Genomic DNA, 25,741 nt, shown 5'->3' with positions numbered 1-25,741 from the left:
TCCTGATACTAATGTAATTGTGTTCGCATGTTTGCATAACTGTGGAGTTACATCATGTCTCTTTCATACATGTGTATGATGTCATTTTCTTTTCTCTTTAGGTTGATTTTAGTCTAAAAATGACAGAAAATGTTGAAAAATGTGAATTATTTAACCCTTTAGTCCAAACAGTCTTCATATTTATTGCTATACTCAATAAAAATAAAATCTGAAACCATAATAATAGCAATTTGACAAAGGGAGGAAAAGAGTAAAACCTGGAATATAAGTATCGATACTACTCTTTCCTGATAATCTAAGCTGAACCAGAGGCAGCTGAGTTACCGTGGGCTACTCTGGGTCCATCTCTGACCTACATTCTCAGTGGGCGTCTGTCCTGGCAGTACCAGCTGATACACAGTTACATTTACAGTCCTGGCACTGTGACGACAGTTGGTCCAGAGTTATGGGGTCAGACAGACACTTCATTCCTGGGTCATGTGATAGAAATGCCCCGCATTCTGCTCCTCTCATAGCCTCATAGTGTGAGTGTCAAATGAATAACGTACTGTACTTATGGAGGTAGAAGGACACGGTGTGTAATGCATGTGCAGAATGAGCAGATGTGTCAGTATACGAACAGAATGAGCAGCATCTAAGACCTACAAATGAGGCAAATATAAGGCTTTACCTCAGGTTTGATTCATTATAAAAAGTCCTGTTGTTCAAGTCAAGTGACTCAGCAATCAAATTAATAATAAAATTAATCTGACTGGGGGTGAAGGGTGATTAAAGACGAACCAGAACTGTAGAACTGCATTTTGTTATAAATTAACACATAAAGCCCAAACATCCACTGGCAACAAAAAATATCTGACGTAAATGTTTAATACCTGTTGATCTACTAATCCTATCAATACATGTAAATAATTGGCGTAAAACAGTTTGCCGTCTTTTCATGGTCCTCAGATATGACCCATTTGGATGTTCAGAGGTTCTGTAGTGAACGTGAAAACACCGTCATCTTCTACAACATTGATTCACCAGTAAAACCCACGGAGTTGGATCAATGACAGTGGATTGAGACACTTGGTTTATGTTCAATTAATGATATATTTGACTGGAAAAGTCACTTTTTCATCAGTTTTCTCTGTTTCTAATAAAATAATCCTCAACTTTAATAAACATCTACATGTTCATAGAATTAAATATAGGAAAATACCTGATTTACACTGAAAAAACACAAAATAAAGAAGATAATGGTGATAAATCACTTAGGAGGTTAAATTTTAAGGTTAAATAGAGAGAAAAATTCATTTGGGAACTTAAATTAAAGTAATGCTGGGTCTTTATGGGTTAAATGCATTTTCTTAAATGAACAAACCGTATTAGCAAAATTTTGATGTTTACATGCACGTATGTATGTGGCTGGCTATTTGCATGAATGCGATGATATTTGTATTTATAAACGCTTTTTTGTTTCATCTTCTTTATTATTTCACTTTTGCAGTTTTTAATCTGTTTCTGTGTAATACACTTTGAAATGGAACTGCATAATCAAAAAAAATATTGATTTGCTGACAACTATTAAATTGACAACAATTTGAAGAATCTATCAGTTTGAGTAATTTTTCAAGGGACGAGAGTCAATTGTTTCTTGCTTCTTTCCTTTTTGTATGGCAGTAAACAACATAACATTTGGTTTTGGATCAAACCAGACATTTGAGGATGTCATCAGTTTCTGACATTTTACAGACCCAACAACTGTATTACTCAACAATGAAAATAATTGTTTGTTGCAGCCGTACTTTGAACTGCGATGGTGCTATTAAAATACAGTTGAAAAACCCAGTGACTGTCCAACTTTCTCTTAGTAAAAGTCTAAAATGTGTGGTAACAGAGGGAGTTAGTTTCACACACTGATGAAGGCTCACATTGACCCATGCTTCATTAATGATTTACTGAGGGGTTTACAATCACATGAGGCCCTCTGGGTGTATTCAGAGTATCAACTCCTGTCCACAGTGAGCCCCTGATAGTTTTACCTTTATTTGTACCATTTTTAGCACAGATATCTTCCATTAAAATCTGAATATGTGTACAAGACATTTCCTATTTCCATTGTAAGGATTAGGTGCACCATATAAGGCAAAGCCACACGTTTTTGGGGTTCTGTTTATTTATCATCCATTCCAAATTTTTGTACATAGATGTGGTGATAATGGCCTAAAACTGACTCAAATTCTATATCGTATATGTAATTGCATTGAAAAACATTATTCATTTTATAAATCTTACCCAAATTTCACACTTAAACCATCTAAAATCCAGGAAAAACCCCAGTGTATTTAAGGTTTCAGGACTGTATGTACAGTGAGTTGAGCTTTAGCAATACTATAAACTTCATGCAGCTGATCAGATTTCATGCTTTTCTTGGAATTATTAAGTGTTTACACCATTGTCCCTTGTGAAATAAATAAATCTAAATTAAATAATGGCATAATTTGAAGAACATTTGTTATCATTATGCAGTGTAAAACTAATTTCTCTGTGATGGACACCTATTAAGTCTTTCCTCATCTCCTCATTCAAATTTAATACATGTATTTGTTTCTTTATTGATTTTTCTAAATGCCACAATCGCTGGATCCTAGCTGGACTGTCTCCCGATCAATAATTTAGCATCTACACTCCATTTAACATATTTAAATCCACAATCAGTATTAAATATTCATTAAAGACACACATTTATTTATTCATCTCTCAGTGGTTCATACTAGATGTGATGGAAATGTTCGACCAGACTAAAGGTGGTGAGACGAGGCTATATTACCACTGATCAATAGATAAATGAGGAACACATCATTTTCCTGTTATATTTCACCACAAATCATTATCAGCAATCAAAGCTTCAGCTGACGTCCACTTCCAGAACGTCACAAACCCAAGTGAGACGTACCTTGATGAGATGCTTGTTGACCCATTTTGTGAAGGTTTTCTTCTGCACCCTATCCCGCTCATCTGAAGAAATACAGAGACAAAAAGAGAGAGAGAACGGGGGTTAATTACATAAAACAAATCCAGGGCGATCAGCGAATTAAATATGTAGGTGACAACACACACGGACACACACATAAACAGTAGATTCACAGACAACTAGTGGTAACGCTTGCTGTTTTTCTGTTGAACTAATGAATTGTAGGGGATTATTGTACTTAAACACACATACACATATTTAGAGGTTTAGCAGCAGTTCTAATTCTATTAATCCCCGCAACAATACACACAAATTCCCTATAAACACACACAACAAACCCCCACTAGGATGACTCAGTGTGTTTTGCAGTTTGCTAATTCAGGCCTCTCCTCTTACTCAGCACTAGGACAACACTCACACACAATAACTCAAGGTCTAGTATATGAGATAACCTTTATTTCCAGAAAGTGACCTGTTAATAAGCTTTGTGGAGGTGCAGGAGCTGCGTTATCTGCATCTGCCGTTTGTATAATTAGTAAAACCTGACCACAGTCTATTACATCCTGAAACCATACACAACACCAACCATAGACTGTATATAATTAGTGAACAGAGGGACTGGGATATCACCAACTGGTTTCTGAGCTGCTGTTCTGAAGCTGGAAGTCAAGCTGGAACTGACCATATTTGGACACAAGGGGTGGAGCTTCTAAAGTGCAAAGGGCCATGGATGAGCTTGCGCAAATAAGTTATTTTACAGACTCGCTTGTGGAAGCTATTAACCACAAATACAGTCGAGCGGTTAGACAAGAAAAAAAGGGTTTTCTTAAATAAACAAAAGCTCCAGAAGTGCAATATTACTAACACAGGAAAAATTGTAAGACTAACCAAAACTTTTGAGGATCCAAGTAGAATGACTGTGACCAGAATTATTCACAAAAAATAATGAAAAATTCAGTGTAAGTCTAAAGGAGCCAGTAGTTTTTGGATCCAGAACTCAAATGCCATCAAAAGTGACTATAACTGATTTTAAAATAAGTTTACATGTGTGTAAACGCTTAGAAACCTCCACATCATCTGCTGAAAATAAAACCAGTCAATCTGAAATGTAGAGTCAGACCAGCTCCAGTGGTATTGTTTTGGCTTCAACAACAAAGAAAAAACAAGGAGATTAATATACAAGATGCACAGCTAATAAAAGAGTAAACAGATGTTACACAGTACACAGGCTGCATAAGTCTGTTTATTTTGTACTGACACAAGTATTAATTTATTCATCAACGTTGTAATTCTGTCATATCAGATGCTACAGTGACAGATGGAAATGTAAATTCAAGAGTTTATGACTGCATGAAAAGTCATGAATAGCCAGCTGTGTTTATAATTAAAATATTCCTACAATTAAAGTACAACATACCAAACTGTGACCCTTATGCCATGATATGAATCCTCTGACACCTGAGGAAGTTGATGGATAACACAACTGTAAAAACCTCAATCTATTTTCTTCTTTTCAGTGCTGAATTTGCATCAGTTTTCCTCCTCCTCTTCCTCCTTCCTCCTCCTCCTCCTCCTCAATGAGGCAGTCAGTTCAAAAATAGAGCCTGATGCTCAAACACAACTGCGTTATCTTCTCCCTCGTCACCACCAAAACAAACCCTGACTCCAAAACCAACAGAGTCGCTCTTCCCCTCCTGTCTGGGAGAAAACACAGACCCTCTTCTCCTCTTCGCTTCCCGCCATTCTCTTACATATCTGACCTCTTGTTCGATTGATAGCAGCTTTCACAAGTAACTATATATTTTTGCAGGATTTGTACTTGAATACATTTTATACGTAAGTATGAACTACTTCTACTCCACTACACCTCAGAGGCAAATATTGCACTTTTTACTCCATTACTCATGTCTGACAGCTTTGGTTTCATTTCTGATATAGTGTTTCATTCCTTTCCTGTCTCGTGAAACCCACTTATCTTGAAATGTGTTGATTTTTAATGTTTGTATTCAGCGTTCCTGGATTGAGTATTACTGAACTACAAACAGTTGGCAAAGTTGTCCAAAACGACTTCATCCTTAAACATACAGTATATAGCAGTAAAATGTAACATACACATTAATGAAGCTACAAAACTAATACAAAATGTCATATATAATGGTTCACTCAAATACATTCTGATCCAACACTGTATGGACACTCATTGCATTATTTAGGTATTCTTTTATCTGCTTGCATCATTATCTGCATTCATTTTACCCATATTCAGATTCCGTAGATACTGTAAATACTATATTACTTATCATCCCATACCCAAAGTTGAGTCTCCCTCTGCCTATTTATATCAAAACAATCTAATGCTTTGCACTTCTGGTTAGAACAGGGGTGTCCAGTCCTGGTCCTCGAGAGCCAGTATCCTGCATGTTTTAGATACTTCCCTCTTCCAGCACACCGGACGGTCCAGATCAGGCTTCTGCAGAGTTTGATGATAGGCTTATCATTTGAATCAGGTGTGTTGGAAGAGGGATACATCTAAAACATGCAGGATACCGGCCTTCGAGGACCAGGATTGGACTCCTCTGGGTTAGACGCAATCTGCATTTCTTTGAAGTCAGTGTGTGACGTGCAAAACACCAACAGACCATTTTACAGCGCAATGGACAGTTTTATATTTCATATTTTAAGTACATTTGACTTAAATACTGAGGTTTAAGTGGAGTTTTTTTCAGTGTGCTATTGGTACTTTTATTTATGTAAAAAATCTGAATTCTTCCACCAGTGAAAGATGGCAAGAACATTTTCTAGAGCAACTTAATATATTCCTGAAACACCCACACCCTCACCCCACCCCTCCATATCCCCCACCTCTGATGATTCGTTTCCGGCACTTTAAGCCATAGCTGAACTTCACTGTAAACTCACATTAATTACCAGGAATCATTGAAGTAGGCGAGTATTTATGGGGCCGATAATCTGTTTTTCCATGCAGTGACCTTTGCTGATAATATGACAAATACAAGTGCAATGTACAGAATTCCAAGACTCTATTTTCCATGTCACACTTTGGGGCAAACCACTGCTGAACCTGATAAGATATTTTTGTTCCTCATATCAGGACAAGCAGCTGAACGACACCTTTTTCCCTCCATTCAGTCAAACACACACAGTTTCAGCCAATCAGAACGCAGCCTGCTGCAGGTACTTCCCTTCCGCTGAGATGTTTATTCGTTGTCATGGAGCGGCCATGTGTAGAGATAAGACGGTATCACTTCCTCCTTCGTCTTTCAAAGATGTTTTTTATCCGACCCACCCACAACTAAACAAACACACTCAGATTCCTTCCACCTGCCCTGAAATCTGCAACAGTGGAGCTCCCAAAGTAAAGAGGATTCGATTTAGGATTAAGCAGGCCAAATATCTCAACTGGATGAATCCCCAAGGTCAGTGTCAACCTGGCATAAACACATGGACACACACTTTACACACAGTGCCTATAAGGAGAGTTTACACAGAGGCCAAGGAGCCTCAAGGCAGAGAACACATTTCAACATGCTCTTGCAAAATAGTTTCAGCAGTGCAACACGCCTTGTTCCCAAACCTGCCCGGGAAGCCGAGCTTGTTCGATGAGAGGAAGCAGTCGACGTCTTTCAAATATTATTAGGTCACACACAAACACACAAACAGGTCAACCACACTGTGTCGTGTTTAGTTAGGTGTGGTAATTAGGTTATAAATCTGTCATGAATCATTTTAAGTAAGTCTGGGTTCAATAAATCAAAAAGTCATAACTCGGTTCAACACAAAGTACAACCACAAAACAGACTAGGATCAAAATTAAATGCAATGACAGGCATTGCTGCAACAATTGGTCAGTTAGTCGTCAATTACTACTAGTCGTCAATTACAATTATTTTCAACCCCGAAACCATTTTTTTAAGGAAATGACACTATCCTCCTCTGATTTCAGCTTCTTCAATGTGAATATGTTTCAGTCTCTTTACTTTGTTGTGACAGTAAACTGAGGCTCTTTAGGTTTTGGGCTGAACAAGACACTTGCAGATGTCATTTTGAGCTTTGGGAGGCACTGATTGACATTTTTCACCATTTTATAAACACTATCAAACAAGACATTTATAGATTAATGGAAAATAAGAATAGCTGGAAGACAGGGTTTCCTTGAAAATATATGTGAAATGAAAAGTTGCATTAAAAATAAGTACAACCAGAGAATGCGCCTTCAGTTTTTCTCTCAAAAACAAGTGATTGTCTTTTGTTGTTTACCAAAACATATGGAAAACAGTTACATCAAACTATAATAAAACAAATGCGGCATCTCCTCTGACAATGTCCCTTAAAAAGTTGCTATACTGGCCTTTATTTGAAGTATTATTGTTATTATTTTAACTAAACCAAACTCAGAATGAGCCATGTTGAGGTCTAAGAGTGACAGCCAGGGAAAGGCGCTCATTCATGGACAGAGGAGGGCTTTGTTCAGACGTACACACCCCCTCCGACAGCTTCAACACAACTGCTGCATGACCCGCACTTCGCCCTAAAACCCCACAATGATTCATCGAGGCCACATTAACAGTTGTCACCGGTGTGAGTGTGTGCGCAAAAAAGGAACTGTTCAAACACACACAAACACGTGGTGACAGGAGTCGCTCTGCACATGATCACCATGTAAACAACACTGAACGGCTACTCCATTAACACACACACACACACAAATGTTTGCAGACACTCACTGACCTGCACAGCACATGAGTGAGTACAGGTGAGCGTTGAGGTGACACTCATTCCTGTAGTCGGGCCACATAGTCCCAACGCTGCTTCTCCTCCTCTAATCAAAGCTTCATCTGAGTCTGACGGTGCATAATCCAAGGCAGGAGTCGGATAAATATAGCAGTGAGACGTCTTTGGCGACAAACAACCTCCACGTATCCAAAAGTAAAAGGTGCAGAGTGAGTTAGAGGACCGGCCCGGCAGGTGCTGGTGGAATCTCTTCACCCAGTCCCTTCCTCTCCCTCCTGGGTTGCTGTGTTTGCTGCCATGTCAGCCTCTCTCTCCTGGCCGGCCTTCACACTCTTTCCCTGGTCGCAGTTGCTCTTCCACGTGTGTGAAAGTCAGCGGTGGCTCCTCCCACTCGGCCAAAAAAAGGACAGCCTCCCTCCCTCCCTTCCTCCCTGTTCACTCCCTCACCTCACTTGTACTTCCTCACCACTCCTCGCTTGCTGTCACTTCTCGTCTTGCTCGCTCGCTCACTCTGTGTTTCCAGGCCACAACAGACGGCCTGTGCTGTGACTGCAGCTGACGGTGGCTCTGCAGAGCTACAGGGGTGCGCGCACTGTTTATCCGCGTAGGTAAGCAACTCTCTGACCTAATACATAGCATTCAGAGCTGCTTTTGGCCAGTCTTTTTTCAGTCCACTGGCTCAAATGGACGGTTAATGTTCTGTAAGTCCATATTTTTTACGGTTTAAGGCCATTTTCCCTTTTTGCCACAGCCTAGAACAAGAGGATAGAAGCTTAAACATGTCCTGCAGAGGGATTACTAACCAAAAAATTGTGCAAGTAATGTTCCAGTTATCTCCTTTTTGGGATGATGTAATCCAATCTTACGTCAATGTTACATGCAAAAACACACACAAGCACTAGACGAACACACACACACACTGTCGTTCAAGCTGACAGATCCCAGATGCAGCATCGCAGTGATAACTTCATTTCCCTCATTTCCTATGCCTTTTAGTCTCTCTCCTCCCCTCGCGTTTCCTTTCCTTATTTCACAGCTTTCATTCGTCAACAGCCCCTGCTTTTCTACTCTCAGTTGTATATAGTCTGTTGACATCTGATAAAATCAGCTGGAGTGACAGACCGAGACGGACTTTGGTCTCGTCGTAAAAGACGCCAAGGGAATTTTGATGTTATTTAATCTAAAACCGAAGTGGAGTCACTGATTTCATTACTGCGAGTTTCTGTGTGATGACGATGAGTAGAGGATGATGAAGAAAATGAAGAAATGCTTTAGTCCTGACTCATGATTTTCAGCTTAATGTCATAATTATTGACAAAAGCTAATGAAAGAATCACAGTTGGGTGTGACAAAACCTTTGCATGACTTAAAAGGAAAAACAGAAACTAACTTAAACTAAAATTACAGATGCAGTGTCTTCAGTTTATTTCACACGTCACACTTCTTTTTACAGTCATCTTTTATTTATGATTATTTATCTTTTCTAAGTGAATATATGCCTTAAAATGGTTTGTTGGGTATACTTTTCAAACCCTTTCAATCACATAACAGAAAAAAAGGTAAAAACTATATCGGAAACATGTCTTTCCAAGCTGCTTTACCCCTAAATCAAACTAAACTGACATTAAAAATAAAAGTTTAAAAAAAAGACATAAAAACAGTGATGTCTATGGTGTCTACAGACAGTACGGGGCCTTTAACTGACACCACTTGCCGCCCACTGACGAATCAACACATCAGCTCCAAACGTCTGATCCGACTCTGCTTCTTTTCACTGCTGACAGCATAAACTCACTGTTATGAAACCTCTGTGTCTCCTACATTCAGCCTTCCCTCCTCACTTGCTCAGAAAAGCTCTTGACGGTCCAGACGGCGTAAAAACTGCTCTGTCATGTTTTCAAAAAAAGAGCCAGGAATCAGTCGTGTGTAAGCAACGAGTCTGCACAGGCTTATAAATAATGATGCTTTCCATTTCCATTTCAACCTGGGAGTTGCTGGTTGGAAATGTCACCTGGAACAATCCCTAAAAGTCAGAACAACTTTACCGGACCGAGACTTCAACATCTGAGGAGGCGGGTGTTTGAAGCAGTAGCGAGAGCTGTTCTGTTTTCAGTTTATCTGAGAACAGCGTATCTGTTCCTATTTAATAAACCATAAATAAATAAAATCATGTCTCAATAATCAGTCGTACACACAGCTTCCGTCTGTGGACGTGTGACTGCAATTAACCGAGTCGGCTATTAAATTAATCATTAGCTATTCTGATAATTGATTAATCGATGTCAGTAAACTAATATATTTTAGCTGACAACAAAAATTTTTATCTGTGGACATCATGCCAAGCTTTGTTAAACACTGATCAACGTTTTACAGACCAAATAACTAATTAATCAAGAAAATAATCAATGCATTGATTGACAGAACAAACAAGTATTAATTTGATCACTATATTATTCATGTCTGTAAAATACTGTGTGATGTATTGATAGCATCTACTAATCACAACAGCAGCTGAGACTCTTATTGTTTCCTATACTTGTTTTCTAATTCACTTCGATAGTAACTTTAATTCCAAAATAAACAACTATTGATAAGTTAATAGTAAACTGACAGATTAATCAATAATGCAGATAACTGGGATGTTTGTATCTGCAGTGTAATGTGTTGTTATCAGTTGTTAATGCTAATAGCTAACCTAGCGGCAGTCATCTCCAGCTCAAACATCAGGTAAACTGAACACAATCAGCACCCTATCGCAGATCACATGACGACTGACATCACCGGAGTAATGGTTGCTATGACGACTGCGCCCGGCTGTTAGACCAGGTGTGATACGCGCATCTCGGTGCAGATACACACCTGAGCGGGCAGGACAGTGACTCACACACTCTCACAGTCACAACAAGCTCAGACAGACTAACACAAGCTCCTCCACATCTTCCTCCTCCTCCTCTTCCTCCTGCTGCTGCTGCCTGTTTCCGTCACTCCTTCATCCCCGACTGTCCTTCTCTTTGACTCCTCTTCTTTACTTTCCTCCACTTTCCATCAGTTTCTTCCTCTCCCGCCGTCGCTCCTCTCTTTCCTCCTCATTGGGTCTTCCACGCTAAAAATACCAGACGGAGCTTACGCCTCTAATACCACGCGCCGTGCTTATCCTCCTCTCCCGTTATCACCTCTAATCTCCCTCCTTCTCCCTCTCCGTTGCCCCGTCTTCCGGTGTTCTGGCTTCCTCTCCTCCTTCTGATTCAATTAAAATTAAAAGTGGGAGGGATATCCCATGCGTCCTCCTTTCTTCGCTCTTATTCAGCGTGTCGTCCAGACCCTCTTTTTGCTTTCTGTTTCAGATTCTCTTTCAGTCAGTCTGGCTCCTCGGGGTCCATTTATCCCCCTATTTGGCACTTTTGGCAGCTTCCATCCCTCTTTCACTTTCACTTCCGCTTCTTCCTATTTTTCTCTCTGAGCAACAAACACTGCATTTTAAGTGTTTTCAAGGAGGAGATGCTTGCTGCAAAACCCACATTCTGACATTTCAATCTAGACTCTCTAGTGCAGAGATGTCAAACATATGGCCCGCTGGCAAAAAACAGCTCACCAAAGGGTCCAATCCAGCCCGTGGGATGAATTTGGGAAATGCAAAAAAAAACACTGAACATAGTAACAGTCCAGGGTGTCAAAATCATTTTAGTTCAGGGGCCACATACACACCAATATGATCTCAAGTGGGTCAGACCAGTAAAATACTATCATGATAATAACCTATAAGTAATGTCAACTCCAAGTTTTTTCACTTTATTTTATTGTAAAAAAAAAAAAGAAAAAAAAAAAGTAAAGTAAAATTACACGAAAATATTTACATTTATAAACTATCCTGAATAAATATAAACAACCTGAAATCTTTGGTGTGTTTGTAGATCCACTGTGATCTGTAAGTTGTGATGTACACATGTGTAAATGATAAACTGAGGCAACAAAATTGTTAAAATATCACTTACAGTCGTGGAAAAAATTATTAGACCACCCCTTGTTTTCTTCAATTTCTTGGTCATTTTAATGCCTGGTACAACTAAAGGTACATTTGTTTGGACAAATATAATGACAACAACAAGATAAGAGTTTAGTTTCAGAGCTGATATCTATCCTTTTTCCATGTTTTCTTGATAATAACCAAAATCACTTCAGTTCTTCCATCAATAGCTATGACATTGTACTGACAAAAACAGTGCTATTAGGCATTCCATGTCGTCTTTTCTGTCTGTTTTAGTCACATGGTACACACAGGAGTTAGTGATTGATTGCATAACCATTGTTTTTGATGGTCTAATAATTTTTTCCGCGACTATGTTCCTTCAGAAATTTCAGGTTCTTTGTGATTGTTCATGTTAATCACATTCATAGATGTAAACATTTTCACCATGCAATTGTATTTTTTTCACCGTTATTATTTTACTGGTCAGGTCCACTTGAGATTAGATTGGGCTGAATGTGGCCCCTGAACGAAAATGAGTTTGACACCTCTGCTCCAGTCCAATCATCAGACTTCCTTATCTCAGACACAAACAAACCAGGAGTCTGTTGGCTCAGTTAATCACAGGTCCAGGCATCAGATTAACATCAGATTCAATGTGCCCTCCTGTGGCTGGAGAGGAGAGACACCTAATGGTTAAAAAACACTAAACCAGTTCCTTTATGTACAGCTTGTTCCACAGCGGGTGTCTGCCTGAACACTGAGTAAATCCAAAGTCCATGTCAATAAATGAGGATGGTTCAGGCTCAGTGGGTTTTTATCTGATCCCAGATTCCAAAAAACACTATTTTCAGACAAAGATCTAAATTTCTGACATTTGTTAATGCAGCTGCAACATTAAGCCGATATAATGACACTATTATTTTTTGCACTAAATAGAAATATTACTTTACTAATGTAGGAAGAATTCCCTAAATGTCAACACTTCTTCCATCAAGACTTCCACCAAATGTTATTTGTTTAAACTGTATTTACCTAGAGATAATAAATAGATCCTGCTGCTATCAAGATGTTTTGGTGAGACGATTGTTATATTTTTTTTGAGTCATATAATTATTTAAATTCCTACAATATGCTACTAAAAAAAGAATCCTCCTTCAATTGGTTAATGTCACAGTACACATGGTTAACATACCAACTCTACCTCATTTGGAGAAGGGAAAAAACACTGGATCTACATCTAAATGAAGACATCACCTTCACCAGTGGTCATCTGTCAACAACTAGACCACTCTACACCATATTAATTTGATCATTTGATTTGTTGCTTAATTATCCAGACAATTGCATTTTAACAGAATCAACGTTGATGCAATCAAGGTGCATTTCATCTTATAAATGTATTATTATCACCATCATAATAACTGTCACTTTCTTTACAAACATGCAGAGCTTCTTGTTCTTTTTTGTGCTAAATGGATAAGTTCACAGTGTTTGGAATTTTGTGCATCAAAGCAACACAATAAACTCAAACTAACTGATAGAGGCACATTCCGCATGATAAAATTAGCATTTTGTGAAAGGACTCTGATGGCTATGAAAAGACTAATACAACTCTAATTCCTAGTTGAAAAGAACCATCTAATGGTTCTCTGAAAATATACTTAATGTAGCGTACTCTTAAACTGGCGTTGATCCTTTTCCTGCTGCCCTCATCCACACTCAAACAATGCAGTGACTTTAGCCCTGACTACGGAGAAGTACTTCATACAACCGTACTTGAAAGTACCTGGACTAACCATTAAACCGCATATGACTCAACCTTAGCAAATTAAAAAAAAACACTATGATTTACACGTTGTGGTAGCGTCACCACATTACATACACATGCAATGTAACACCTGCAAACACCCTACAGCTGCACACTCGGTCGACTACCAAAACAACATTAAGTCAGAAGCACAGTATCATACATGCACACATACAGCAGCTGTGTCTCACATCAGTAGATCATTAACATTCAGAAATCTACAGACAAGATGAAACACATAGTAAACATGAAAGTCAGGTTTGATGCTGGAGTACAGAACCGTTGAATTCTAGTCTCAGAATCACTCTTGTCACGCTGATGTTCACTTCCCTAAAACCACTGCAGTGTGACAGATACACACCCAAATAAACTACTCCTAGAAATAAATATGTTTTTGTATTTCCACTTGACTTGATCATGACAGACAGAAACAGTTAGGGAGGGGGTGACATTTAGCAAAGGGTTAAAGGGGATGACCTCTGACCCCTGTCACCTTCTGCAGTAAGAACTCCACCTTCATCAGGGTTTTCCCCAAACTTTCAGAGGGTTTAAGTTTAGGTTCTAGTATTTTCCACATGTCTATGGAAAACTCAAGACTCCTACTGACTGTTTACTGGCAGCCACACTTTGTAACATGGATTCAGTGCCTATGTGTGCATGTGCAGACTGTACGCAAATCCACTTGAAGTAAGCATAATTAATGCACGTTGTGTTCTGCATGGTTATAGCTGGAAACAATGAAGCCGAGATCCCACTGTGGCAATGACTGGGAAGAAAATATGAAGTCAAGGAGGAAAAGGAAAATGTGGACCAGGTTATGACTCGGAAAAGAGGACAACTTGGGGTAACAATTTCACTAAGAAAACTTGTGGTTAGTAGATCTACCCAAACTTCTCGGATCCTGTTGTTAATTTTGGCCTAAGACAGCTGTCTGTAAACTTCCCTCAGTGTGCAATATCAATATCCAAAAAGCTCTGAAATAAAGCTTAATGAAAAAGTCCAACTGCAATTGTCACATTAGGGAAAAGTCATTAACCTTTTATGCAATCCACATTGAATTTACAAACACTTTGGCTTAGGTGTTGCTGCTAAGCCTTATGATGGATGGGAAAACCATGGTAGGTGATCTACCAGGGTGCCTATATTCACTTTTAATGCAACAAATTCAAACAAATTCAACCATTTCTGAAACATAAAGCACACTAAAAGGATGAAAACACAAACCTATCAATGATAAAACTTTGCATGTACCTGACAGCTCCCCTTATTTGACCAATTAGCAAATGTTAATGCACTTCATGCAAACTCTAATGCTCTAAGGTGCCCATCTTGTAAAACGTAAGCAGAAAAAACTTGCATATATTGTTTTTTTCCTCAGATACCAGTGACAGTAAAGGTTCAGACACTCGAACGGACAATAACCATAACAACAGTATTTACCCACATTTTGATCACCTTTACTCGTTTTCCTCAAAAATATCGGAATATCCTCTTTGACACATCGCTGTATTTACAGCTTTGAATCTAACCACATCCTTTCACTTCCCTCTTTACTCCGACTGCAGTCACTGTTCAATCCATGGGTCTCTCAGTACAGATCAACCTAATTGATCCTGCTGTTGTCATATTAACTACTGTCCCCTTCGTGAATCCAGGCCAGTAGTGGCTGCTGATAAAGTTAGACATGTCCAAACAAAAAGCGCCAAATGCCAAAAACAGCCAATGATCAAATAAGGTCTGATCGTGCCATGTTTTGAAAGTGTTTACACGAGTATTAGCATAACTGGAATTTGTTTAATGCTGCAAAAGGTGGTGTTACATCAGTGTTTATTTACCATTAGCCATGAATAATTAGTCACATGACCACACTGAGCGGCTTACTGCAGCACAGCCTCTCCTTGTTTGATTTAATGCATACAGTAACAAAAACAAGACACGGCTGATCATGTAAGCAGCCAAACACACACACACACACACACACACACACACACACACACACACTACTGATCTCTCAGGTTCAGTTACAGGGATGTGACATTTTGATGCAGTAGTGGATGAAATATCTCAACTTGGTTCCACATACACCCAAATATGGAAAATTCTGCACCTCTGACTCAGTGGGGAGGCTGATGAGACACAAAGCTGTAAAGAACAATGAAGGCTCCTGATTAAAACGACTGGACATGAAACTGTATGCCCCTTAGATCCCACTTACAGTACAGTGATGAGATTTTAACACCATACTGAGGCATGTTAGAAGCTAAATGAAGAGGAAGAAGAAGCTCCAGCAACCAAACAGTAAGAAGTGACACAACAGAGGGGGTGGAGCTTAAACAGGAAGTACATGAGCCTAACATCAAATCTGTCTCTCCTTCAAAGCGGAGATGATTTACAGAGGAAACTGACAAAGACAGATGAGCAATCACACAAAAAAACTGAAGGAAGTCTTCTAAGTCTACCCTCCCTCTCAGCAAGAGACACTTCACATCAGAGTTTACCTTCAAAACTAGGGGTCCGTCTAAGGCGGCGACGGTAAAACCAGAACCCAGCAGCTGTGATGAAATGAGCAGCCACAACTAGGATGGACGTTAAGACTGTAGGATCTGTCAGGAGGTCCATATCCTTACAAATGACCACAAAGGGTCCAAATGTCCCAGAAAATGACAGTTACAGTCACAAATGAGCATTAAAACGCGAAGCACTTCTACAGCATGAGGTTCCAGGTAAACAACGGGGGGGGGTTTCCTCTAAACGTCAGCTGGCAGATCGATGAGGATCCCTCTTCCTCTTTCACTTCTTCTTTTCCTGCTCTTCGTTGTCCAGCATCTCTCCTGTCTGAACATTCAACTACTAATAACTTTTGAGTCCTTCTCTCCATTCAGAAGCCCTCCCTCCCTCTCTCTCTCTCTCTTTTTCACTCTCTCTCAACCTCACTCGCTCTCTGACACTCTAACAGTGAATTCCAATCCCCTGAAACAAACGTCCAGACTGCAGCCGTTGCTCAGTGCTCTGTTAGAAAACCAGTAAATAAATGAAACTCGGCTAAACAGACGGAAATGTATCTGTGTCTGTCTGTGGTCGCCTTACACTTTCTACATAAAACCACAAGGGAGGTACCCAAAATGCTCTTCTTCCTGTGTCTATTTGTTCATATTAAAATTACTTTATGTGCAGAACAGGAAAAAAGTTTTAGGATCACTTAATACTGTACTGAAAATCTAAGTTAAGTTAATGTTACGCAAAATATACTTATTGCTGCATTCAGGTGCAAATTGCATTGTACTGCTGTAATGTTAAGCGTTGAGGTTATTTTAACTTCTCTGTATACTGTTATTAGTTTAATCTAAAAAATAGCTCATGAGAGTTTAATTTCACAGCTGATATCTATCCATTTTACATGTTTTCTTGATAATAACCAAAATCACTTCAGTTCTTCCATCAATATCTATGGCATTGTACTGACGAAAACAGTGCTTTTAGTAATTCCATGTTTTCTTTTCTGTCTGTTTTTGTCACATGATATGCACAGGAGTTAGTACTTGATTGGACAACTATTGTTTTTGATGACTTTTGATGGTCTACTAATTTTTCCTGCAACTGTACCTGTCCGACAAATGTAACGGAGTAAAAAAGTGCAATATTTGCCCCCGAGATGCAGAGCTGCACTAAATAGAAATACCCACATAAAGCAGAGTAAAAGTACTTGATTGCAGTTTTTTTTATGTTGTTGTCAGTATGTGCATTGTTGTTGCATGTATGTGTGACACTAAGTGATTGTGTGTGTATGTTTACTTCTGTTGCTATGAGTGAGCAATGTTTCCTGGCTGTGATATTTATTAACAGCTATCTTTGAGCGATGGCTGCTGAGGGTGACGACGTGTTCAAAAGCTCCAGACAGAGCCAATGTATGATCAAGGTGATCACTGTGAGTCCATGTTAGACGTGAGTCAGCGTGATTCAGGCTGCAGACCGAGAGGCAGGGGGTCCTAGAGTTACAATCACCTCGCAGAGAGTCGTGTGTGTGTGTGTGTGGCGGAGTTTATCGAGTTAGCTCAGAAAAGACACTGACATTCTGATCCTAGCAACCTCCAGACAAAACAATACACAAGCCCAATCAATCTGATGACATTTCATCAGTGTCATGGGAAATCCGCTCACAGCGATTGTTCATTTCACCACAGAATAGAATTTAAAACCTTAAAACACCGGTCCAATTCAGCCCGTGGGATAAATTTATGAAATGTAAAAATTGCTCTTAAAATATTAACAATCATTTAAAGGGGTCATATTTCGCTAAACCCACTTTTATTAGTCTTTGGTTCATTTATTTGTGTATTTGGACCCTAAAAGTTCAAAAAGTTTGAATTTGAACCCTCCAGGTGCTGCAAAGCTATCTTTATTTTCATTCTGGCAAAAATCGAGTGGATTTCTACAACCTGTTTTAATTCCTGCTTAATTTGTTATGTTCATAACTAGTTACATCACGACATTTGCACATATAAGGTCAAGACTTCTGACGAACATTCCTCTGAGTACGATATAATTGTTTGTCAGCAGCAGCGGTTGTAGTCCACACTGAAAATATGTCCAAACTTTGAACAGATGACTTAAAATGTTCAGTTGCTGGTTGAATGGGACAGAGAAGCACAGCCAACAACCTGGAGGGTGCGGAGACTTAAGTGACTCATGTGCATTTAAAGGGCCAGCACTTAAAATAACCTTTCTGGTGTCATTAGTCAGAAATAGGGTTGAAGATGGACCTGTGGAGTTGAATTAATGAAAAATTCAGACCCAAGCAGAGCATTTACAGTTTATGTAGACCACAGGGAAATGTTTGAAAATGCATAATTCCATTTAAAAAAGCAAAATATCACTCCTTTAAGATGAGATTCCACTTTCAGCCCAGTCTGATCTCAGGTGAGTTGGATGAGTAAAATACTAAAATTACATTATGTAATGTCAATGTTTGCATTTATAAACTATCCTCTCACAAAACAGTGAATAACCTAAACAAATATACAACCTAAAATATCTTAAGAGAAGGAAAGACGTGCAATTTTAACAATATTCGAGTTGTTGCTAAATGTTTTGTGTATTTGTAGAATCACTGTGATCTGTGAGTTGTAATGCACATGTGTAAATGAGAAGCTGAGGTGTAACATTGCTAATATTGCACTTTTTTTTCTTAATAAATTTCAGTTTTTTCAATTTTTTTTAAAGAATAGTTCATAGATGCAAACATTTTCACAGTGCAATTTTACTTTTTTCACTCTAACACATAAAGAATATTTTGGACTTGATATTATTTTCATATTATTATATATATATTATTATTTTACTGGTCTGATCCACTTCAGATCATATTGGGAGGATGTGGCCCCTGAACTAAAATGAGTTTGACACCCCTGCCTTAAAACAAGCAACAATAGAAGCTCATCATGCAGAGTTTTGGCCACACTGAACTATCAGATTACAGAGATTACCAGGAATGGGTTCATTTCTTCTTAGTCATATCCTAATGACATAATTATCAGACAGCATGAAGGTAAAGGGGATGTGATCATCATGCCAGCTGTTTATGGGGCTTTCCAGCAGCATCACACAATAAGGATACGCTTCTTTTTTCTAGTTTGTTCCTTCAGATTTACTGTAGCAGGAGTTAATTTGTGAAATTTATGACCTTTTCGATCCATAAACAGATTAAATTCATAGAGCCGTTATACGAGGACATGGTGCGAGAAGACCCAAATGGTATCATGGGATAGAGTTGTAATAAAATGCAGTAAATTAAACTGAGACAGAGTTAAGTAAAATCTATAAAATGAGCATAAAGTATGAATTAAGGTGGTTTATTCTGCAGGACTCCACCAGCCTGCTGTTCATTTTAACTGTGTCACAGATTACCTCATGTGTCTATTCTTGTGAGAAAATGACGATATGGGACGTCTGAAGGATGTACAGTGGCAGTCTGATGGATTTATTGCCCTGTTTTGGATGTTTTGCAGTTGCTGAACAGGAATAGTGAGGCTCCGATAAAGGCTGATCTCACCTCTGACTGACAGACAGAGAGGATAATTTCTGGTGATGCTCTGCGTTTGCTTTGAGGTGGTTGATTATTTTCTTTCCTCGGGTTAATTGAAGTGGGTGCCGTGTTCTTTTGGAATGTTCTGACTGATTTATGGGGGTTTTCGAGAGCTGTTAACAGCGAAATTGTGGTTGGGAGTCGTTATCTGTCTGAATCTCACCTGAATGAAGGTGTGAAACTCCTTAAGGAGAAGCTGTATTGTATGACGATGATATGTTGAATATAAATACAGTTCTTTCTTGGTCTATAGCAGTGGCCAAAATAACACAGAATATCAACTATTAAAATCAGACTATAAACTATTAAAATCAGACTATAAACAAAAAAAATTGACTATAAACTACTAAAATCAGAATATAACCTATTAAAAATCAGACTATAAACTATTAAAATCAGAAAATAAACTAATAAATCAGACTATAAACTATTAAAATCCACACTATAAATTATTAAAATCAGACTATAAACCATTAAAATCAGAATATAAAGTATTAAAGCCAGACTATAAACTTTTAAAATCAACTATAACTAAATAACTATAATATAACCACAAAATGACCATTATGCTCTATAAACCTGAATAAATAATAATAGTAATATTTTAGTACTATTATCATCCATCTGCATGTTATGAACATTATGCAATGTTCTACTATTTTTCACCACCGTTTGTTTTTTACCTCCAACTCGTGTGTTTAAGGTGGTTCACACAAAGAACTATAACAATAATGAGAATGATATTTTTGGGATCACTATCAGAACGGTTTAATGAACATTAATAACACTGACAGCTGATTAAATTCATTCATTTGTGTTGCTTGTCCCCAATTTAGAATTTTAATGATCTTAATAAGATCATAAATATGAAAACAGCAGGGTTATGACAGCAAATGCAAAGTGGATGAACTGTTTTCAGACTTAGTCTTGGATTATAGTGGACTTAGGGGTAATTTTTTATTTTTTTTTGTAATCTATTGAGACAAATGGAAGCATGGACACTTTTGTCCACTTTGTGAGGAAACAAAGCTACAGTTTTTGTTGAAACATTCAGTCTGATGTGTTTATTTTTGCACAAGGGAATGTGGGTTAGTCTGAGATTTGTGGATAAAATGTATGAAAAAAAAAAAAAAAAAAAAAACACTTGTTGAATCAAAATTTGCATCTACACATGGTTTCTTTCCTATAACATGTGATCAGGATTCATTCTAGACTGAAACGCTGCTGGAGCAACAACATCAACAGAATGCATGAGAACAGTGTTATCGTCATCATTTTTAGTATGGACGGCCTTTGAAACTACTGAACCCTGTTGGATGAGATGGGAAATGTCTCCAGGAATCAAAAAGTCAAGTCACCTTCTACTAAACCTTTAGGATGATCAGAATCTGGAGGACTGGAGAACAGCACAGACAATGACCACATTTACAATCCTAAAACCACCAAAGATTAAAAATAACACTCAGCGCTCTGAAATAACTGCAAGAAAAGGATCAAGACAAGGAAGTGTACAATAAAAGCATAACGTTTTTCAACTCTTAGAGAGAAAAGGGGAACAAAGTGAAAGAATAAAAAGTGAGATGGGCCTGTGGAGGAAATTCAGCGACCACGTGCCTGTTGTGGTAAAGAGTGTGATGTCGCCACTGTGGGGCAGAAGAGACCAACATGTGTGTGTATGTGTGGGTTTGTAAAACACTCAAACCACCACCAGGGTTTGTAATCACTGTCACTTTTAGTGTGATGAAACCACAGGTCTGACCACCTCCGACACCAAAAGCACAAAACGTTTTAACAACTGCTTCCTGAAATTCATCCAGAATTCAGACAGTTTATGACATTCAGATTTAAGTTTTATCTGCTTTTATTTCAAGTGTTTCATCATTAACACACACTGAACCTCAGTGGATTTAACATGTTCTGTCTTTTTTTTGCAGACAGTTACTCTACTAATCCTAGCATCTTCTATGAAAAGGTTGGGAGGCTAACAATTAAAAAAAAAAAAAAGAAAGAAAAGTAATGTTATTTATTTATAATTTCTGTAACAGTAACATGCATACATCACTAGTCCTATAGCTGTTATTTGACATGTTCTAGTGACTAATGTACAAACAAAACACCAAAGAAACAGATTTTAGTGTTTGGAATATGATAGACCACACAACTTAGAGCTTTCGAAACGCTGCCTCTTCCTTCATTGGACCTGAAACTGACAGAACTTGTCACTTTGGGGGAGTTTAAGCCTATCAATCTATCTAAAGGATCAAATAAACAACATGCTAGGTTAACATTATCTCATCTAAACTTGCTCTGAAATAGTCATTGAACTTGTTATAATTAGTATTGGCTTTTCTTTCCTAGTATAAAACCAGATACTGTATTTATTTATTTATTTGTAATGTATGAAAGTTGGCTTATTATTTCTATTTTTTCTCTCATTTTATTCTGTGGCATACATTCTCGACACAGTTTAACTCAGGACATGACCTCAGCCTTCTTTAAAATTAGATTACACTAGATTAGATTATTTAATCACCCACACACTTTCTCTGTTTAGTTGTATGTAAGTACAGAGGTGAATGTATAGGCTAATGCCTCTGTGATCATCCTATGTCCATTTGTTTTTGTTAATTTGTTTGTTTGTTTTGGTGATGCCTATGCCATCATTGTGTGTATTTTTTAATTTCTTAATTCATACTGAAGGAGTGATGTATTAGTGTTGGCTGTTTTATGTCTTGTTTCTGTCACCTGTCTAGGGACTACAGATGAGAAGTAGCTATTTTACTAATTCTGGCATATTTACGTGGGCATATTTTTTTATACAGCAATGTTCATAAAATGTGCATGGTCTCTCTTAACCCTGTCATGCATGAATTATGAAAACCTTAGTCAAAATTTTTTTCTTGAGTGTTTTTATTCCTCCTTAGGCATGAAAAAAACATGTGATCGAGGTTTTTTTTTTTTTCTTTTCATGGAGTTACATAATGTCCATGCATTTAATTTTTGAAGTAAAGAAACGTGTTTACAACCCAATATCAGAAAGTGAGATGAAAACAATGAAATAAAAACATTTTAATGCTGCTAATCTGATGTTTTCTCACATTTTAACATATTCTAATGCTAGTTATTACTCACTTCATGGAGATAACATGCAAAAAAAAAAAAACTTTTTGTCTAACAAATAACAATTGATTTACACTAAAATATGTCACTGCAGATCAGGTTTATCAAGAACAGCAAAGTTACAGTAATGGTCTGAATTGCAGTGTTTGGGATGGTGCATAAGTGTCCACTGTGTTGGCTGATATGGAACTAAAACAAAAAAATCCATGAATATACAAGAGAACAGCTGTAGAATCACTGTCCAATTTTAGTGACCACTATGCATGAAAGGGTTAAATAAACCAGTAAAATAAATAAATAAATAAAGTACCTGCTCTATCAACCATCAGGCTCAGTTATGGAGCAGGACATCCACAAACTGAAAATAAAATAACCAATAGCCAAATAAAACCATACTAATTCATCTGTTAAACTGCTAAATAAAAAGTAAATAGGTGTAAAAGCATGGACACTGATTATGAACTGGCGTAACAAAAAATGTGGTTTACTTCTTAAAGACATAGAAGGATGTGCAGTTTCTAATACGACTTGGTAAACTGTTCCAATGAAGACGCCCTTGGAATCGAATGGAAAACTGAGAAAAGGTTGTTCTGAAGAATGTGAGATGAAGATAACGGGCTTTGACCTTGTATCTTAATAATGCATTTGAGAATTCAGATGCAGGTTGAGAGTAAATTAAACCGTAGAGATTGGTTTGGTTCATAAAAAGGGAGGATTCTTAGAGGTTGGAACAGCGGAACAGAGCTGGTAAATTATTCGGATGAACCGTTTCTGTAATAACAAATACAGTTTAGGCTGCTTTTGAAGGTCCTTGTCTATGTAGTGTGAAGATTTACCTAAAGGCTGAATGAATGACATCAAAGCCTGAGCGATTTCTACATGACGTTCTCTGATTCTGAAACTATGCTGTCGTGTCACAGTCAGGAGGTCAGGGGTCCTGCTTAATGCCCCTCCTCTAGAGAAAATGCTGCGTTTGGAAACTTAAACCACACACACACACACACACAGAGGAGTGAAATAAAGCCTGGGGATGATGTCAGACTACGGTATCAGCTCAGCACAAGAGGGAGGAAAAAGAAGAAGAATGATGGAGGGATAAGAACAAACAAAAAGACAGGAGAGTGTGGGAAGCATCAAGCGAGAAGAGACGGAGGGAGAGACTTCGGTGTTATCGTAGGACGTGGAGTCGTGTTGACCGCTTGTGTCAGGAAGTGAATGACCCTTTTCATTCACGTATCGCAGACAGAAATCTCATACCGAGGAGAAAAACACACACGGGCTTTTGTGACTGATGTGCACAGCCTCAGAACTGTCTGTCTGTCAGTTCTATGTTACTGCAGTTTACCACAAAAATACAGAACCAGCACAAGGAGGAAGTGAAATGATGTGACGATTGCCATGTTGTAACTTTATGAGCTAACCACAAATATTTTTGCAGAATTATATTTATTATAAAACCAGCAGGGTGATTCCCATGTCATTTTCTACTGTATATTTAAGTTATGTATGTCATATTGGCCCTGAAATGGAAAAACAAATGCATTTAGAATAGAATAGAATAGAACAGAAAAGGACAGAACAGAACATAATAGAATGAAACAGAACAGAACAGAATAGAATAGAATAAAATGTATTGTCATTATGTGTATAATGAAATTAATAGTGCTACTCCAGTCTGCAACAATTTTAATAAAAAAAATACTTCAATATAAAATAGTAAAAAAAAAAAAAAAAAAGAATAAATATAAAATTACAAAAACTAAAAAATATAAAAAAACAGAGTATACAATTTTACAAAAGTATCATAATAGAGTGAAAGTAGAATTTAAAAAAAAAGACACAAAATATAAGCAGACACAATACTAACAGTATGTATAGCACCTATAAAAACAGTATATCTATAAACTCAAGTCTATACAAAAATAGTGCATTTATGCTTTTATGCATTTATGCATTGTTAAATATTATATTGTTATTGGAAGGATTTCTATTTATGTACATGTTCCAGTGTTTAGTATCAATAAATGGATCACCTTCTTTATGACTGTAGGTGTGATTATACTGTAATCACAGCATAAAATCAGAAAGAATGAGAAAAATATATATATAAATCATTCATCACAGTTATTTGTATGATAATCACTGACTAAAACTCCATTATCACAGCAGCCTGAAACCTAAACATAGCTTTACTTGTCAATGTAACGGCTCCATCAGCCGCATATATCATCTTTGCGTGTTTAATGCAGCATGTATCATGTTTGCATGTTGAATGCAGCCTATCACCCTACCGCCACCACCACCCCACCCCCAGTTCGGCTCAATTCTCCCAGTCAGCATCCTTTACATAGATAGCCGGGACGCCAGGAAGGTCACCCTGACATAGACATAAGTGCACAAAACCACATGCACAGGCATAAAGCCCACATATAGACACTGGACTGTCATACTCTGGGTTTGGTTATGCTTATATTCTCTCCACAAACACAGAGATGAGTGCAGCTGCAGCAATAAACTTATCTGCATATGGAAATGTGCTGCCGGTTGATTAAACACAAGAACAATGTTCACATAAGCTGCATAAATGTCTGCAGTGTTCATCCTTGTCTACTGTAGTTATCATCCACCACTTGTATGTTCTTCTCCAAATTATATACAGTAGACTAATATCAACCAAGTTCATTTGTTATTACCTCCGCCAAGGAGGTTATGTTTTTGCCAGGGTCTGTCTGTCTGTCTGTCTGTTTGTTTGTCTGTCCGTTAGTGTGTAACATAACTCAAAAAGTTATGGACAGATTTTGATGAAATTTTCAGGGTTTGTTGGAAATGGGATAAGGAAGAAATGATTAAATTTTGGTGGTGATCGGGGGTGGGGGGGCCCACGGGGGGGGGCCACTGATCAGCCTTAGCAGAGGTCTGGGCTCTCCGAGTGCTTCTAGTTGACATTATTTCCCTCCGTGCACAACATTTAAACTAAAACCCTTCTACAGGAGATAAGACCAGACTTCCCAGGTGAAATAAACCAGATCACTGAAATTGTGGGTAAAGCACATAAGT

At 38.0% G+C, this 25,741-nt stretch overlaps 1 protein-coding gene across 1 annotated transcript in view; it reads right to left on the bottom strand.

Moving 5' to 3' along the window:
- macf1a (microtubule actin crosslinking factor 1a) overlaps nucleotides 1–25,741 on the bottom strand; it is a 377,887-nt gene that overhangs the window by 210,553 nt on the left and 141,593 nt on the right. The window contains 1 exon segment of the mRNA XM_030146682.1: nucleotides 2,939–3,000. Within this exon segment, the coding sequence (XP_030002542.1) occupies nucleotides 2,939–3,000 (62 nt within the window).

This window comes from Sphaeramia orbicularis, chromosome 11 (assembly GCF_902148855.1).
Source record: "Sphaeramia orbicularis chromosome 11, fSphaOr1.1, whole genome shotgun sequence".
Taxonomy (NCBI): Eukaryota; Metazoa; Chordata; class Actinopteri; order Kurtiformes; family Apogonidae; genus Sphaeramia; species Sphaeramia orbicularis.
The sequence above is the reverse complement of the archived record's forward strand: the minus strand, read 5'-3'. Positions and strand labels throughout refer to the sequence as shown.